This window comes from Aegilops tauschii, chromosome 7 (assembly GCF_002575655.3).
Source record: "Aegilops tauschii subsp. strangulata cultivar AL8/78 chromosome 7, Aet v6.0, whole genome shotgun sequence".
Taxonomy (NCBI): domain Eukaryota; kingdom Viridiplantae; phylum Streptophyta; class Magnoliopsida; order Poales; family Poaceae; genus Aegilops; species Aegilops tauschii.
The window spans coordinates 64,038,906-64,056,788 of NC_053041.3; the positions used below are offsets into that span (position 1 = coordinate 64,038,906).

The following is a 17,883-nucleotide window of genomic DNA, read 5'->3' on the forward strand; positions in this document are numbered from 1 at the left end:
CTCCCAAAAGAAAAAAAAGTGAAGCATATATGTACACCATGATATACTTCGTCTGAGAGCACGGATGTGCTTCACTATGAAGCATAGCACACCCATGCTCTGGCAGAGCACGGTTATGATCCGCGAGATGGAGCATATAGAAAAAAAAATGTCAGCACGGTCCCCTCTCCATCGACCACATGTCAAACGCGGAGTGCATCAAAGATTGATCTCAGGTGTGCGACGTCGTGTGGAAGCCAGCGTACGAAGTCTCTCAGGGCATGGCCATCGCTCCAGGGTGGACCGCTGCCCCACGGATCCACGTCGGACGAGCGGCTGCCGTGGAGGAGAAAAGAAAAAAAGGCCCTCACTTGCAGAGCCAGATGGGATCTTGCGGAGGAGCCTGCTTCCTCATTGAAAAAAGCAAAAGGAAAGGATGGACTGAAGGAGAGAGAACTCTAAGAGCATCTCCAACAGGCGCGCTAAACAAGCGTCGCGCCGTAAATTTAGCCAGTTTAGCGCGCAACCCGGCGGGTGGCTCCAGCGGGCGCGCAATAACCGCGCGCGCGGTATAAGGAGTTGGGCGCGCGGTCGGATTCGCTATCTCGCGCGGTGTATTTGGGGCGCCCGCTTCCGCGCGCGGCACACTCAAGCGCTCGCGCTGCACTCTCTCTTCTCCGCCTCCTACGCCCCGCGCGCGCCGGCGCCGGCGAACTGCACCCCATGGACGCACGCGCCGGCACCCCGCTCACCCCATCCTATAGCCGCGACCACTCCACCGCTGCCGCCGCCGCCGCAAACCCTAGCCCGGGTGGCGTTGGCCTCGCCTCCGCCGGAGCTCCTCCGACCATCGGCCTCGCGCGCGGCCTCTTCATGCCTCCGCGGATGACCTCGGCGGCGGGTGGCGTCGCGCCGGCGCCGGCCCGAGCCGCCGCCCCCTCCTCAAAGCTCCCCAATGCGGAGCGGCCAAAGAAGGGCAAGACATCGGCGAAGAAAAACAAGGCATGAGGAATGGGTGCACCTCCGGCCGTCATGGGCGGAATGTCTTTCGATGTGCCTCCTCGCACACATTCCCATGAAGATGCCGTTGAAGATCTTGCCAACACCGTCGGAGGTTCACGTGATGCGGTGCGCGATGAGGAGAGGGAGGAAGATTCATCTTCGGAGGCGGAAGAATCGTCTTCCGAAGATGAGGACGAGGACGAAGACGAGGACGAGGAATGATGTGTCTTTCATTTGTGTATTGAACTTGATTTGCATTTTGAACTTGGTTGGATGAACTTGTGGGCATGAACTTTTCTTCATCAACTTGTTTGTGTGAAATTTTATATGTCATGTTCATTGCATTTTGAATGTTTCAACTTCATTTTGTGTTCAAAATGCCATATATGCAATGCCCCGGTGAGTCACGCGCGCTGCATTTTTTGCGCGCTGCTGGAGCGGCGCGCGCGCTGCATTTTAGCGCGGCTGCTGGAGCCAGCGCTGCGCGCCGCGCCAAACCAAGCGATGGGCGCGCGGCAAAGCAGTTTTTTGCGCGCGGCGCGTTCGGCGCCTGTTGGAGATGCTCAAACAAATGGATGAACGAGCCATGGAGTAAAAAGTAGTGACGGAGAAAGATAGGCGGACCACTAGAAGAGCTGCTACTTCTGATGGGTGTGACCGTGTGAGATGTTCATTCAGTGGCCTCATTAACTTTTTTCTTAGGTGGAGGCTGAAACCACACCGGGGTGATGCTCCCATAGTTCATGTCCTCAGTCGATGAGGATCCGTGCAAATTTTCTTTATCTCCTGATTTCAAATATTCGAGGCCGCTTTTTACGTCGGTAATCGGGGCCAGAATGGCCGACTAAGCGGGGCCTCAACCAAATAATCCTACACTTACGGGGCATAGGCCACGGGATGGAGGTTACGGGCTAACGTGTCTGCTCCTTATTAATCTCACCAGTCACCTCCCTTGAATTTTGTTGTGGGCTCCATCACTAACCAATCATAGATTTACACTTCAGTCCGTAACTCCTTCGGTGCCAAAACAGTCCGTAAGTGTAGCATTTCCCGGCCTCAACGTACCTGACAGTGAACATCATCATCTTTCTCCTTTCCAACCCAAGTTTGTTTAAGTAGGTCATCCACAATTCCACTTCCACATACACACAACTCGACAGCGAAAGCACCACCGCTGCCACCTCAACGAAGCAGTCACATTCACAGGTAAGGGGACTCCTCCAGGTGCTGCACCCGGCACCTCCGCCCCAGCGGGATCGGCCGGTCGTAGAACAGCTCCGCCTTGCCATCATCGACACGGCGACCGGCTGCCAGCCTGCCGTACGAGCCCTTCAGGGCCCTGGAGCGCGCCCCCAGCGACGCCAGGACGACCACCAGCCTCTCCACGTTCACCAGCGCCTTCGGGGACAGCATGGCGCCGCCGCCACCGCCGGCGTCGAGCTCCTCCTCGGGCTCCTTCTCGTCGCCGGGGCAGGTAATGGCGCCGTGCGGATCTTCTGAGACGGCCAGTGGCGCGTCGATCTTCTCGTCATCGATGATCGGGCGGCTCTTGTCGCCGTCCTTGCCTAGATCGAACACCACGATGGCGCTCTGCTTCCAGGAGTCTTCGTCGTCGTCGTCGTCGTACGTGTCGACCATCTCGGCAGGCTCCTTGGGTTGCTTGACGTCGAGGAGATCCGACGACGACGCTTCCATCCTGAGAAGCTCCTCGAGGCTCGGCCTTCTCGTCGCCCGGTCGACGTCGTGTGCAGCTGCACCGGCGGAGCACGCGGTCCCGAAGACGGCGGCGAAGGGCGAGCAGATCAGCCTGACGACGGCGTTCCTCCTCCTTCCTCCGAACCTCGTCGTGCCGTGGTTGGGTGCCGGCAGCAGCGGCGATGGGGACGACGCGCCGGAGAGAGGCGGGGACGTGCCGAACCCGAACGGCGACGCAGCCCCGTCGTGCTCCGGCCTTCCCATTTCCGCGGCGTGGCTAGCTATCACCCTGTGCGTGCGCACTCTACACACGATCCCAAGCTTCGGAGAGGTATTTATGCCGCTGATGATGCGCGAGGTGGGTGTGGACTGTGGAGTTTGTTCCGAGTAGATAGGCTTCCGCGGTGTGATCTGCAAGCGTAGTAGCACTCGTTTGTTCAGCTACCGTGGTTAGGAACTTAGGACGAGTGTTTGGTCCGGGAGGTTCCGAAATGTTGCAGAGTTTTGGGGGAGGGGGCAAAGGATGGATGGGAAACGTGTGGGACTGTGCAAGGGGAAAATGTTGTCGATGCATCGGTCGATTTATGCCGTTGTTTGAAGAGTGCGGCCGTCCTGGACGCAGCGGCATCTCGACACAGATATCCAGCCGCCCGCTGCGTCCAGGTGATGCGCGCATGGAATAAGTGGAAAAGTCACAACGAATGTATACATCGCCATATACACCTCGATACCGTGGCCACGTGTGCTCTGTGGCTCGTACGGCGCGGTACGCATCAGAAGCAAAGGGCCAGCCATGCAGCGGCATTGACATTTTTTACCACGTGGGACCTGGCTCCCGTTTTTGGGTAGAGTGTCCTGGACGACGTAGGCTTGGTTGCGTGTGCTTGCGACCCACCTCTCACACTCGACAGACCAAGAACCGAAAAGGAAGGCGCTCAAGTTCCGTCTGAATCTACTCATGGCGATTCCCGGGGCGACGACACCGGCGTTGGGTGACCGGTTAGTAAAACTCTGCGGCAATGTTCTTGCCGGTTGCCCACGCTGGTCTGTGCTATCCCCCCTTCCTCCATGGTCCCGTCGCCTCCTTATGGGTTGTTTTGCGGACCGATTTTTGCAGATTAGCCGGCAAAACGGCATCCACCGCACGACTATACTCTAGGAAGCATGTCAGCTTGGTGCGAATCGTGATGGTCCTCGCGCCATTGATGCCGCGCGTGCAGCTGCCGCTGCGTCCAGACCTGCGTTTCTCGTTGTTTGAACAGCAAGTTGAAGTTCATGGTTAAGTGAAAACTGACTAGCGACTTGGTGAGGAGGAGAATCTCAGTGTCTCCGCTCCGGTTAGTAATTTATGTTAGGTTTTTTTTAGTCATAGCAGATGCGGCCCTCGGGTGGATGGTGGCACTTTTTCTTCGAGTTTATCTTTCGGGCTTTGATTCTCCTCGAGTTCGTCCGTTTGGACGTAGTCGACGGAGCTTCAGCGTAGATTCATGCCATGTCCTTGGGAAGGTAAGGTTAGGGTTTTTCATCATGTGACGAGATTTGGTGTCAAATACTTCAGATCTATGCAAGGGTTCAATGACCAGTGGCGGAGACAGGGGGATCAGCAGGGGCCCTGGCCCCCCCTAACATCACTGATTTGGTACTAATATAGCAATGAACAGTGCAGAATTTAGAGAATAATACATGCATTAGTGTAGTTTGGCCCCTGTAATCCAAAGTTTGTGTCATTTGGCCCCCCTAATCTTTAATTCCTGGCTCCACCACTATCGACGATGACAACTATGGTTCCAAGGCGATGGTCCTTTGGGGCACGTGCGCGAAGACTTCTAGACTGCCATCAAGAAGGTCAAGCCGGCTCCGACAGGAGAAGAGACAACGGCGTGTCAGCAGCTCATTCTGACGGCAGTATTGGCCGTTCGGTGGTCTCGGAATCTTGATGTAATTATTATTATGTTTGAGATGTTTTGTACTTCCGATAAATTTTTATAACAGATCTGATCCTTTCCGCGAAAAAGGGCTCGGTGCTGGAAGAATAGTTATGCACGCACGTGCTGGAGCTAGCAGTGAGGGTTTCAAAGAAAACATGGCTCGGTAGTGCCAGAACAAAAATGAGCGACAATTCTGACACCGGGAGAAATGGGTTTGTTGGGAAGCTTTAGTTCTCACTATATGGCCCCGCAAAAAAAAGTTATCACTATATGGGATCGGTATAGCTGAGTAAAAAACACGGTGGCGCCGTGGCTTAGGGAAAGCATAGAAGTATAGCAGCTAAAGTGGATTCTTTTGGAAACTTTGGTTAAGGATTCTATCTTGGAGTTCAAACCAAAGTACTTTTGCCTTTGCTTGTGCTCATTTTGATAGTATGGTTGTCCTAAACTCAATGTAAATCTTGGATTCAACAAAAGCCTATAAATTACATTCTACAAGCTTGAGGTAGACATCATCTTGAGAAATTGGAGGTAGTGGCCACATTTATTATCCACTCAACTCATGAGGCCTATTTTCTGAAATAGAACTTGATAAAACGTTAGTCATATGTAAATTGGATGACATCATTAATCACCAAAGCCTAATAGGGGCATCCAATAGATGCACTTTTTGAATAGATTGAGTTAACATGTGTGAGGAAGAAGAGAAGTTGCTTATCAAGGCAATGAGCAAAAAATGAGAATTTGACTAGTGAGCTTGAAAAACTAACTTAAAACATCAAACTCACATCGTTGATCGTAGAGAGCTTTTGAAGCATGATGAGAGGCTCAACCTCGAGACGCTTGATTTGAAGGATCATGAGAGGCTAAACTTTAAATCCTCACATAATTCATCACAAAATCATAGCTAATTTATAACACGAAAATGGTTGAAAATGAGAACAAAAAAAATTACATGTCACGGCGGAAGAGGGGTGCCCGCATTGGTGCATGGAGAGACCTGGCCAGAGGGCAAGCAGAGCTCGAGCATGGGGCAGTGCAGCTTGCGTCAAAGGAGGAGAAGCCGGACGAAGGCGAATCACCTTCACGGTGAAGGTGATATAATGGGTCAACAGGGCATCTCAGTGGTGGCATCACAAATAGCCGATGAAGGGGGTCAACAAGGCATCTCGGTGGCGGCATCACAAATAGCCGACAAAGGTTGGGGGAGACCACAAGTGCCGAAGCACGGCTTGCGGGCGCAACGTGGGGTCACGGCATCCGGCAACTCTAAAAAGCACAGGACAGGGTCGGTGTGGGTGGCTGTCGTGGCCCAGTTCAGCAGCTCTTTGCTGTGGAGATCACCACGGTGGTGCAGATCGCCGCCAGGAGGAGCTTACCTCTGGAGCATACCCCTAGCACCGTCATCCAATCACCAGGCGATGGGGCGATGTACATTCTTGGTAAAACACGGTATCTATGATTTTGTCGGTAGGCACACATCTTACAGAAAGTTCAGTACAGGTTTTACAGTATATGCTGTCACGGTTCATAAGTTCTATTCAACCTCTGTCTATAGCGGAACTCTCATCAACACCCGCCTCTTAAAATCTAAATCACCCGATCCAAAATTGCATGACTAGAAAATGCAGCTAACATTTCTCCGCTCGATTAGAACAAGCAGAGGCTATATCAACTGAAATGGCTAACTCTGTCAGAAGGGACGCAAACAATGGCATCTGGTTTGGTTTTCCAATGCACTGTTTGAGCCAGATCTGCGCGAGGTCAAGATGAGTTTAGGGCGTCGAGTTGCCGCTGGAGCTCCTCGAGATCGTCATCGATGGCACCACAGCTGGCTGGTGCAGCAGGTGGTTCCACGTAGGTATCTTCATCTGGAAGTTCACGGACAAGGCCTTCTGGAAGGATGTCTGTATAGATTTTCAAACGAGGTAAAACACATCAGGAGTGGTAAATAAGGAAATAATCCTTCGTTCTTAGAATTTGATTTTACCTGTTGCAGCCCTTTGAACGCTTGACGTTGCTGTGTCACTATCATCAAGAACACTGCAGAAGGGGAAAACACTGCAAGTAAGAAACTCCGAGCAACTTCTGCGATGGATATTCATTCAGTTCACCAGGAAAATAATTCTATACTCCTGGGGAGTATGTACGTACTCCCATTCCTCATATACCATTTAGATAAATCGACCATACCTCTACCATCTTAATACACTTCATTAGCAATTACATTTTGCATAGTTTGCGTATATTGCATATTTGTACATAAAAATGGTATATTGCAAAAACTAGAGGCCCTGGTGATGTTTTTTTTCGTAATACTTGTATTGAGGTATCTTAGTAGGGTATATCGAGAATGACAGAGGTATAATATATTCATTTAAGAGGCATACTGAATGTGGGAGTGCATACTCTGGAAGTATATAAAGGAGTCCTTGTATTATGTACATAGAAAAGCAAAATCATGAAAATACAGCAAGCATCAAACTACAAATAATAGCTGGGTAGTTCTGAAGATCTACATGAACAAACATAGTAGTTCAATACAGGGTTGAGAACATTTTAGAACACATCCAATCTAGCTCATTTGGTATAGAACTATGGATAACAACACTGAACAGAACAACTAGGTTAGGGGGTGTTTGGTTGGGCTGTGGCTTTCAAATAAGCAGCTGTCAGCTGTGGAAAAGCTGCTGAAAATCATAGCACCAATCTGTAGATCTGTAGCATTGGCAGGAGATAGCACACCTAATTTACACCGAGAAATTCCATGTCTAAGTTTCTAATCTAACTTGGGTGGGAATCTGAAATTCAGAGGATATGACAACATTCAATCAAAGGGACCACATTAGTTGATCAATAATCAATCAATGCAAGGTTATTTCGTGGCAGTTTTAGGGATAGGTAATCTGCTGGAGCTGTTTTTAGGTCATCGTAGCAAAATCTGCTGTGTGTTAATATCTGTGAACGGATTCAATCAGAATAGGGGGCAAAACAAAGTTTAATGTAACAAAGCATGATAGTCATGTGGAATGATGTACCTAATGTTCCACTCGTTATCCATGTGAACCGGGTATTCAATTGCTGCGGATGCTTCGGCTTCCATCTTAGCCTTTGCTGCTGCATCTCTAGCAGGTTTTGATTGCATATATTCTTTCTACAACATGATGAACACCAGGATGCCATTAGGAAACAGTCACAATTGTAACTAGCAAAGAGTACCAAAAGGAAGCAAGGGTGAAAATAAGCACCTGTCTCTCAAGACATGCTGGGTTTGAACATTGTGGATTTGGTCTCATTTCCATTGTTGGGAAAAAATCCTTAAGTGAATTATATCCCTGCAAAAATAGGAGGGCGTCGCAAAAATATGATAATTACAAAATGTTCAGAATTTTGAGATGAATATGTTGGATAAACATGTGCCACAATGGGGAAACCTTTCAACCTACAGGAACAAAAATGATACTAATGCTTTGCGACCATTTCCTTCCAAAAATACAGAGCCTAACTATGTCATTTAAAACATGCCAACAGCGTTCGCAGCATCACAACAACTCGATTGAAGCAATTACCAAGTAAGGGGAAACTTGTCCAAACTTCAACAGATATTTCAGAGAATTCTGGACCAGGAGTCCAGCAACAACACCCTGCAAAGAACATGTTCATCAGCCACAACAAATGGGACATGAAAAATGTTCAGAATGGTTTTGGTTAACTTTGAGACAGGAGTGACTAGAATGCATTGTCACTTTGGGATGGTAGTACTAAGTCGTTAAATGCATGGTGCACTGCATTGCAGTTATGTCCAGCAATGCATAGATCCAATTGAAACAAGAAATCTCTTTAAACAAAAGTCGACTAACATAAGCTGAAAGTCAACAGTACAGTAGATAAGTATATTTAAACAAGTCCAAAACCAAATTAGTAACACTCCCAGTGTCCCATTTATAGCTGCTAAACAGGAAGAAAAATGTGACTAATCAGAACCAAGCTTCCACAGCTTTGAGCAAATTGTTGCCGGGTGAGAAAACAACAAAGCAAAAAACAAAAGTGAACGAAGTAAAGGACTCACCATTGTAGTTGGCAAAGAGGCAGCACAAACACCATCTCGCTTAAGTGTACGCTCGTCCACTCCTGATGCTACAACCTTTACACATAAGTACCACAAACAAGTTACAAAATATAAACAGATTAAATACAAATACAGGAAATGCAAAGGGACATCTCAAGTCCTCAACTAAATTAGATCAACTGTGAAGAATAAAAAAAGGCAGAAACTAAAATCAAAAGCATAATAGCACACTATTAAGGTACAGCGTGAAGAGTACAAAATCTGAGAGACATAGAACAGAAAGTACCAATGGAGGAGCACATGCAAAGCATGCAGTTTCACCAGGAACCAATAGCTGTATATGACCAGAAACAGCATCTTCAGACACACCTGATGCATAAGTTCTCATGTCAAGTGCATTTCACATTGATGAGATTATTATAAATGAAGAGAATTAGCATGAAATGAAGGTGAAAATATGTAGGTAACAACTAAGCATCTATTCTTTGGTGCTGCAATAGGATCTAAGAATGTGGTGTATTTCCACGAAATGCAAGTATGGAACCTAGGGTACACATTTACGAAACATAACCTCGCCTAGTTCAGTAGCATGCTCTGTGCTATTTTCTGAATCAATCAAATACATCTAGCTTGAGCAGCCTCATAATAAATCTAGCAAGTACTACAGTAGAACTGTAAAAGAATAATGTCACAGGAACACAAGATTCTTTCCCCTATTCATGTACAGATTGAACTGTTTTGATCAGAGTTCCTGCCAGATTCTTGGGTGCCATAGGGGCCACCATGTTCTCGCAAAAAGATTTGTATTCGATTAAACTCTTGAACAACACCTATGGATTAATTCATAACCAGGAATTACAGTAATAATATATTGCGGATGAGTTTATCCAATGCATATACAGGTATAAGGGGATGTATAGCAACTTTTAAAGGCAAGGTGGACGATAAAATTTCTATGTACATCAGGATACAACGAGACAGAACAATTGGCATGAAGATATAAGTGCGGATAATATGAGCGGCATCCAAAAAGCAGTAAATATGTTCTCAATAGGGCATAACAATAATTAAATGCAAGTTTTGGGCGTACCAGATTCCATCCATGTTTGGCGAAGCTCATTGCAAGCCTGAAAAGCAAGTATAAAAACAAATAATGCACCACTGAATCACAGAAATGCAGAGCTACACATGCAAAGTTAACAAGCCATAGAGAATGAGAATGTTGAGAGGATTGATGAAGTGCTACACAAAATCATGCAAGTATGATGTTCACTAGTTTTCACCTGATTGACAACCATACGAGCTTCATAGTTATCAACACAGCTCAAAACAAGATCAACTCCAGTGCTGCGCCCATTAGAGCTCCTGGCTTTGAGACTTCCCAAAAATGTTTCAAATCCTTTCACTGTAGTGATATTCAGTGAATAACTCTGTTGGAAGAAAACAAATGATGTCAGTTTACACAACAAACCTGTTGGAAGAAGGGTTGGGCACGCTTCACCGCGCCGTTGGTGTTGTTGGGATTTCATAAAAAAAATTGTTATTTGATTTGGCGTGTGGCGAAGATGATGGAGTGTGTTTTCTTTTTTCATAATATTGTGTTTTGGTGGGCTTTTTTGGTGGTGTGATTATGTGGGGAGGTTGCTTGCGCTGGTGGTTGCACATACTGTATGGGTGCTACAGTGTCACATGTTGGCGCTTCTTTTTCCAGGTGGTGAGAGGGTGCACGAGACTGATGTGTTTTTATAGACTGGTTGATGCCGATTAATTTGAGAAATCATTGACCCAGTCAAATCATGAATCAAATCTGAAATTGAACACCTCAATTAAATGAGAGAGCTCCTTGAGAAATCGTTGACCCGGTCAAAATTGTAAACCAGATTCAAAATTAAGCACCTCAATTCAATGGGAGGCCTCTAAAATTAAGGAGCATAGTGAATTAGAAGATATGATCCACTATATCAATGGCAAATTCTCTTGGGTCAAACAAATTCTATGGATACGAGGTATAGGGTAAAGAAAAGTTTTTATCCTAAAAAACATAAGACCTACATTTTTTTCTCTTCAATGAAAACTTGTTGTGTCATGAATCTGATGAAAGGATCAATTTGCTGAAGAAGGGAAGGGCAGGCACATAAATGACTGTCACCAATGGGCACAGTTCTCACCTCCAATACGACATCAGGATTTATTTCGCTAAGTGTCTGCACAGCAGCATCAGTCTTGGTCATTCCAACCTAACAGCACAAGGATACTGTTATTAGTATGGCCAACGTTATGCTCTTGGAGAGTAGTAGGTATATTCATTATTCAATTCACTAAAAGAGTGTAAATAGTGTTTCAGAAAATAAACTTGCACTATGTATATTAAGAAAGGAGAGAGCAGATAAACATCTCCCTGGAAGCTTACCTGGTCTGGGCGGAAGAACAGCCTATTCATGTTAGCCAACTCAACCGTGTCATAGTCATATAACAAGAGGCGTCCAATTCCACATCTAGTGAGCATCTCAGCAGCGACACTACCAACGCCACCTACACCCTGTGGAGCATGTACTAATGTATCAAGAACATTAAAAAGTCCAAAGTTTGATCTGGTAAACTAAGAAATGTTTGATCTTCAGCAAAGAAATGTTCTGCTCAAGTAAATCATTTTATTTCTGTTGTTAACTTGTTCCATATAACTAAAAAAAACCATGTATTAGTCTAGTAGGATCGTAATTTTGTGCAGAAATGGCATGTGTGAAACCAAACAAACAATTGTGTGTCATGAAATTCAATTAAATTACTAGAAGTTAGCATTAGATGAAAAACAGCAGCTGTTCAAAACATACATTTGCTGTACATTTTCCTTAATAGGAACGTCAATACCCATATACTATAACCCTAAAAAAAATACCCGTATACTACCACCTTCTCTTCAGATAGGCTTGCACAGACAACCAACTGCAGACATATGTTTGGCGGACAAAAGCTAAGTTGCATATTGTATATCTCTAATTATATTTAGCTCCGTGACTACCGATTTGATCTTGCAAATTGGTAATTTCATCAGAACTGGGCTTCACCCAATATCTTCACCAAACAAGTATGTTCTGCCTTGAACCTTGCATAAGACAATTTTTCTAGAACAATCTGAAAGATCTAATGTGGCTATTACTGCATCGACATCAAACTCCCGTGGGGTTGAGTACATGTTGTTAACCACGATATTTCATTGAGGAAAGCCTAGTATGCAAAGACACAAGTGAAGAGTACTCATCTACTCACTACCCTAGCCCACAACATATTTGCTTGATCCATGATTTCCATCCGAGAACTTCATAGTATACCAACTAACATCATCCTCTACTCAGAGAGGGAAAGTTCACAGGTCTGCTCGATGCCAATTGCCAACTCGAATTGCTTTCTAAGTAACGCCTCAAAGCCAGATGAGAGCGAAAGACGCTCACCACAATGGCGACGGAGTAGTCGCGGATGCGCTCGTAGTTGTCGACGATCCCCATCCGCTGCAGCGCCATGAGCCTGCTGTAGGGGTTGCTGTCCACCACCTCCGCGCTCATGTCCTGCGCCACGCAACCCCAATCCGCAAGCCACAGTCAATTCCACAAATATGCAAATCCAATTCGCCACCTAGAAGCCTGGCAAGCCATCATCGGATCGTACCTTGATCTTCGACCGGGTGGCGGCGGCAGCTGCGCCGGACGGGCCCATCATCTTCACCACGCGATCTCGCATCTGCCAACAGGGGAGAGGAAGGTGTGTGGGGGCAGTGACCGGAGGAAGGGATCGAGATCTGGGGAGGGAGGGAGCGGACGGCGGCTTACCCGGTCGATGGAGGCGGGGTCGGGGAGCTGCTTGAGCGCGTCGAGGTCGCGGAGCAGCGCGTGCAGCTCCTCCTCCATGGTCGCCGCCGGCCGGCCGGGTGGATCCGTTCGAGTGCTGGCAGCGGCTGTCTGGATCGGAGTGTGACGAGTGGAGCGCGGGGGCGACGAGCCGACGGCAGAGTATTTGGTGGAAACCACGATAAAAACGCCGTGGAAAGAAAAACATATTTGGAAGTTTTCAAATAAATATTCTAAAAAGTTACTACATTTATTATCATCCACCTATAATACTAGTATGAATAAATATAAATATATTTTTTAATAAATATATTTATTAATACTCCTCCGTTTCATAATGTAGTGCATATAAATTTTTCAAGAGTCAAACGTCACAAATTTTGACCAAGTGTTTAGACAAAGAACATTTATATCTAGAGTGACAAGGGTATATCATTACATTTATTACAAGATATAATTTCATATTTTATATATTTAGTACTCCCTCTGTATTTTAGTGAACTAAACGCTCATATATTAGTTTACAGAGGGAGTACTATATAGATATAAATAATTTTCTTGGTCAAAGTTTACAAATTTTGACTTTTGAAAAAACATATACACGCTACATTAGGAATAGAGGGAGTACATGTTATTAATAATTGTATTTATATTTATATATTATTGTTCCTAATAAAATACTCGTGTGTTGCTATGGGCTACGGTACATATACGAGTCCTTTCTGCTTCCATAAGAGTTGCTTCTGTATTAGACTTCATAAGATGATCCTGGTAATTCTGCTATTTGCCTCTGAAAATCAACATGCTAGCGGGTAAGCAGAAGTACATCCAATCAACAAGAAACACAACTGATGGTAACAAATACTCCCTTCGTATTTAGTGATCTAAACATTCTTATATTAGTTTACAAAGGTAGTACATTCGTTTGCAAATTTGTGAATTACTAAAACGTGAGGTATCAGATTTTGACAAATGGATGAAGAATATTGGAAGTGTAATGATAAGAGAGGTGATATGAATTATTTCTCCATTTTCTTCGTACAAGGCATCTGCACCTGCATTGCAACGAGAGAAACAAATCTTCGAACGCAACCATAAAATCAATTTAACACTGGTCGTGCTAGTTATCTATATATGCATGTTAAAAATAGAAAATTATACTTAAAGACATACATATTATAAGAACCACATAGGTGATTAAGAAAAGTAACTCGATGTAGCAAAATTGTTTAGTTTAGTGTGATCTAGTTAGTAAAGTCCATGCTTGGCTATGGAGAAAACACTTGTTGCCATGATACGCCAAGGTTTGCATGACTCATGAGGGGGTGGGATGATGAAACGCATGAAGGATTCACATGGGTCAGTTACCTAGATCTTATATTTAAGTTTTGAAGAATCTATTACTTTTTATGATTCATTTTTATACAGAGTTATAGAGTCATACATATGACTATCTCAGCACTTCGTCTTCTAGCAACTTTGACATCATTCAAACATAATCTTTTAAGTGATCAAAGCGCCAAATAGAATGTTTAGATATGTTTCATCTTAGATGAGAAATGGAATTTCATAGGAGTGGCTATTAAGTATAGGAAGATGGTAAACAAATGCGAATTCAGATTTGTATGTAAGGCGACCAAACAACTTTCAGATCAAAAAGTTTACATTCTTAATAAACGCTATATACCTGCAAATATTGCATGTTAATAGAAGTACTTTCCCTCGAAAAAAATGCAATGGTCTAGCATCTCTAATTCATAATTTTGACAATAGCTCGATGCAGTCGTAATGAACATAAAACTTTAGATACTTAACTCGGATGGTTAAAACATTCATGTGTACCTTCATAATAAAGATATCTATAACAAATGACTAAGCAGCCTTTTCAAGAAGCCAAGGGGTTGTTTTGGATGTGTGAAATATGTAAGACCGGATCTCTATAAACCTAAAAAAACTACCTAACAAGAATAAAAATCTTGTTTGGGTGCTGTAAATAGTCTATGAATATACACAACTTGGTTCGGGAAAACGTGATGTTTTGTGTATGTAAAAATGGCTATTATTTATTTATTTATTTCCGAAATCACGATCCCAAATACTCGATCACAACTACTTATATCGTCTCCATGAAAGTGCATCTAATTTCCTAGGTGGATTTTGTTAATTATGTCAACATATCTTAAGGAACTAATACCTCCTACAAGTTTATTTCGTGATTCATGAATTGTTCATTGTGGGTGCAGCAAAGAAATAGAAGGCGAACCCTACAAATTGCATTAAGATCAGGCGTTGGACAAGCCGGGGGATTCCTCTGTTTCATTTAGCGATTCGAGAACATTTGAGTTCATAGGTATGTCGATACCATCAAAGGGGATGAGGATAACGTGATGAGCTTCTTGCTCCATGTGCTTAAAGATCAAATGCCAAACTCCTCAATATCCCTCGAAAGACTCCACTATATCTACCCAGTGCTATTCAGTTTGGAGCTTATGAGCTTTGAGTCGGAATCGTCGAACCATTCACAAGATATAGTCATTGCACAAAACCTACCCATTCAGAGCATCCAAGCATTACACTCAGAATCACCGAAGCATCTGGCAAACCTTCTATTTCCATGTCAGAACTTCTGAAGCAAACAGTAGGAATTTTTAAGCGATAACAAAGAGTGTGTCACTACCCCAAGTGTATTGCTACCTCTTGAGCACTGCGTTGGTTTTCCTTGAAGAGGAAAGGGTGATGCAGTAAAGTAGCGTAAGTATTTCCCTCAGTTTTTGAGAACCAAGGTATCAATCCAGTAGGAGACTACGCTCGAGTCCCACACACCTACACAAACAAATAAGAACCTTGCAACCAACGTGATAAAGGGGTTATCAATCCCTTCACGGTCACTTACGAGAGTGAGATCTGATAGAGATGATAAGATAATTTTTTTGGTATTTTTATGATAAAAAGTAAAAGTAAAGAAAGCAAGTAAACAGTAATGGAAATAACGGGAGATTAATATGATGGAAAATAGACCCGGGGGCCATAGGTTTCACTAGTGGCTTCTCTCAAGATAGCATAAGTATTACGGTGGGTGAACAAATTACTGTCGAGCAATTGATAGAATTGAGCATAGTTATGAGAATATCTAGGCATGATCATGTATATAGGCATCACGTCCGTGACAAGTAGACCGAAACGATTCTGCATCTACTACTATTACTCCACACATCGACCGCTATCCAGCATGCATCTAGAGTATTAAGTTCATAAGAACGGAGTAACGCTTTAAGCAAGATGACATGATGTAGAGGGATAAACTCATGCAATATGATATAAACCCCATCTTTTTATCCTCGATGGCAACAATACAATACGTGTCGTTTCCCCTACTGTCACTGGGATCGAGCACCGCAAGATTGAACCCAAAGCTAAGCACTTCTCCCATGGCAAGAAAGATCAATCTAGTAGGCCAAACCAAACTGATAATTCGAAGAGACTTGCAAAGATAACCAATCATACATAAAAGAATTCAGAGAAGATTCAAATATTGTTCATAGATAATCTTGACCATAAACCCACAATTCATCGGATCTCGACAAACACACCGCATAAGAAGATTACATCGAATAGATCTCCAAGAGAATCGAGGAGAACTTTGTATTGAGATCCAAAGAGAGAGAAGAAGCCATCTAGCTAATAACTATGGACCCGAAGGTCTGAGGTAAACTACTCACACATCATCGGAGAGGCTATGGTGTTGATGTATAAGCCCTCCGTGATCAATGCCCCCTCCGGTAGGACGCCGGAAAAGGCCCTAAGAATGGGATCTCACGAGTACAGAAGGTTGCGGCGGTGGAATTAGGTTTTCGTGGATGCCTCTGATGGTTTGGGGGTACGTAGGTATATATAGGAGGAAGAAGTAGGTCCGTGGAGCCACGAGGGGCCCACGAGGGTGGAGGGCGTGCCTGGTGGGGGTGGGCGCGCCCCCTACCTCGTGGCCTCCTCGTCTATTGCTTGACGTCCACTCCAAGTCCTCTGGGTCACGTTTGTTCCGAAAATCACGTTCCCGAAGGTTTCATTCCGTTTGGACTCCGTTTGATATTCTTTTTCTGCGAAACACTAAAATAGGCAAAAAAACAGCAATTTGGGATGGGCCTCCGGTTAATAGGTTAGTCCCAAAAATAATATAAAAGTGTATAAATAAGCCCATTAAACATCCAAAACAGAATATATAATAGCATGGAACAATCAAAAATTATAGATACGTTGGAGACGTATCATGTACGCCTCGGAGCTTCCAAATGCTTTCTGATCAGACCGTGCGAGTTGTATGGAAGTTTCTACCTTTGTTCACGTTGGAGCTTTCGAGCCGATCACGTTGGAGCTTCCGAGATGTGCATCCTATTTATAGCCCCACTATCGCATCAGTTCACTCGAAGCAAACTCCATTTCCATGTTCTGAGAGAGACCCACCCTCATTGTGCATATTTCAAATGGCTTTTTACTCCAACCATCCAAGCCAATCCTTTGGGACCTAATCCCCTCTTTCTTTCCACTCCTTCAAATCCAATAGCCAAATCTTGAGAGAGTTGGAGTGTTGAAGATAACAAGGGTTTCATCACAAGCAACATCTATCTTGTTACTTTTGGAGGGTGTGTCCCTCCCAGATCTGTTGGGTGCTTGGGAATTTTCAAATGAAGAACCCTAGAAGTTTGCAAGGGCTTGAAGATCATCTACTTCGTAAGGACCTACATTAGTGAAGCTAGTCCTTTGTGTGCGTCCACCATGGTGGAATATGTTGATCGCTCGTTCATGGACCCTTTGTTGATCGTCTCTATATGGAATCACACAATCAAGATCCTTGTGATCTTAGACCCTTCATGAGTCAAAGCTTTTATCAACGTGGATGTAAGATAGCGCCAACCATCCGAACCATGGGAAAATCTTCATTGAGCCACACTGTGTTTGCATATCTCGAACTCTACTTGTTTGCTTTCACTTGCATGTCTTTGTTTTTTGCTGCTTGTACTCTTGTAGACTTGCATGTGTAGGGTGTTTGATAGATTGCTAAAAAAGCCTAAAGCTGCCAAGAAAATAAGATTTGAGAAAATGGTTCATATTTAGCTTAGTAGTCTATCTACCACCCTTAGATGTGTTTATATATATGCTACACCCCGCTTATTTCTCAACGACCTAACAATAAACAAAGCACCACCATGGTTGAAAGCATGAAATACCCTCTCCTTCCTTCGTGCAGCTGGATAAGATACTATACCGATAATCATGTATTACAATTTTACATGTGAGAGAGACATGTGCTAACATGCAATCAAAACCCATTGACAGCATGTTCTTATGATTGAAACCCTGATACGTCTCCAAC

General features: G+C 44.5%; 2 protein-coding genes across 2 annotated transcripts; both read right to left on the reverse strand.

The window, feature by feature from the left end:
* Positions 1 to 1,753: 1,753 nt before the first annotated feature.
* Positions 1,754 to 3,005, reverse strand: LOC109750506 (uncharacterized). The gene has a single exon (XM_020309465.4). It carries the CDS (start codon positions 2,938 to 2,940, stop codon positions 2,182 to 2,184), a length of 759 nt encoding a protein of 252 aa, XP_020165054.1. The 5' UTR covers positions 2,941 to 3,005; the 3' UTR covers positions 1,754 to 2,181.
* Positions 3,006 to 6,040: 3,035 nt separating this feature from the next.
* On the reverse strand, positions 6,041 to 12,703 carry LOC109750502 (ubiquitin-like modifier-activating enzyme 5). The gene is made up of 14 exons (XM_020309463.3): positions 12,498 to 12,703; positions 12,337 to 12,408; positions 12,123 to 12,236; positions 11,084 to 11,212; positions 10,842 to 10,910; positions 9,957 to 10,103; positions 9,764 to 9,800; positions 8,960 to 9,042; positions 8,674 to 8,748; positions 8,174 to 8,248; positions 7,853 to 7,939; positions 7,643 to 7,758; positions 6,595 to 6,647; positions 6,041 to 6,511 (listed from the first exon to the last, which is right to left on the reverse strand). The coding sequence occupies exons 1-14, from the start codon at positions 12,573 to 12,575 to the stop codon at positions 6,369 to 6,371; spliced, it is 1,278 nt and encodes a 425-aa protein (XP_020165052.1). The 5' UTR covers positions 12,576 to 12,703; the 3' UTR covers positions 6,041 to 6,368.
* Positions 12,704 to 17,883: the final 5,180 nt, after the last annotated feature.

Excerpts from the sequence above, each read along its gene's own strand:
- LOC109750506 (XM_020309465.4), bottom strand. The coding sequence starts at position 2,940 with ATGGGAAGGCCGGAGCACGACGGGGCTGCGTCGCCGTTCGGGTTCGGC.
- LOC109750502 (XM_020309463.3), bottom strand. The coding sequence starts at position 12,575 with ATGGAGGAGGAGCTGCACGCGCTGCTCCGCGACCTCGACGCGCTCAAG. Across the intron at positions 12,409-12,497 it reads ACCCCGCCTCCATCGACCGG|ATGCGAGATCGCGTGGTGAA; the intron begins GTAAGCCGCCGT and ends CCCTGTTGGCAG. Across the intron at positions 12,237-12,336 it reads CCACCCGGTCGAAGATCAAG|GACATGAGCGCGGAGGTGGT; the intron begins GTACGATCCGAT and ends TGCGTGGCGCAG.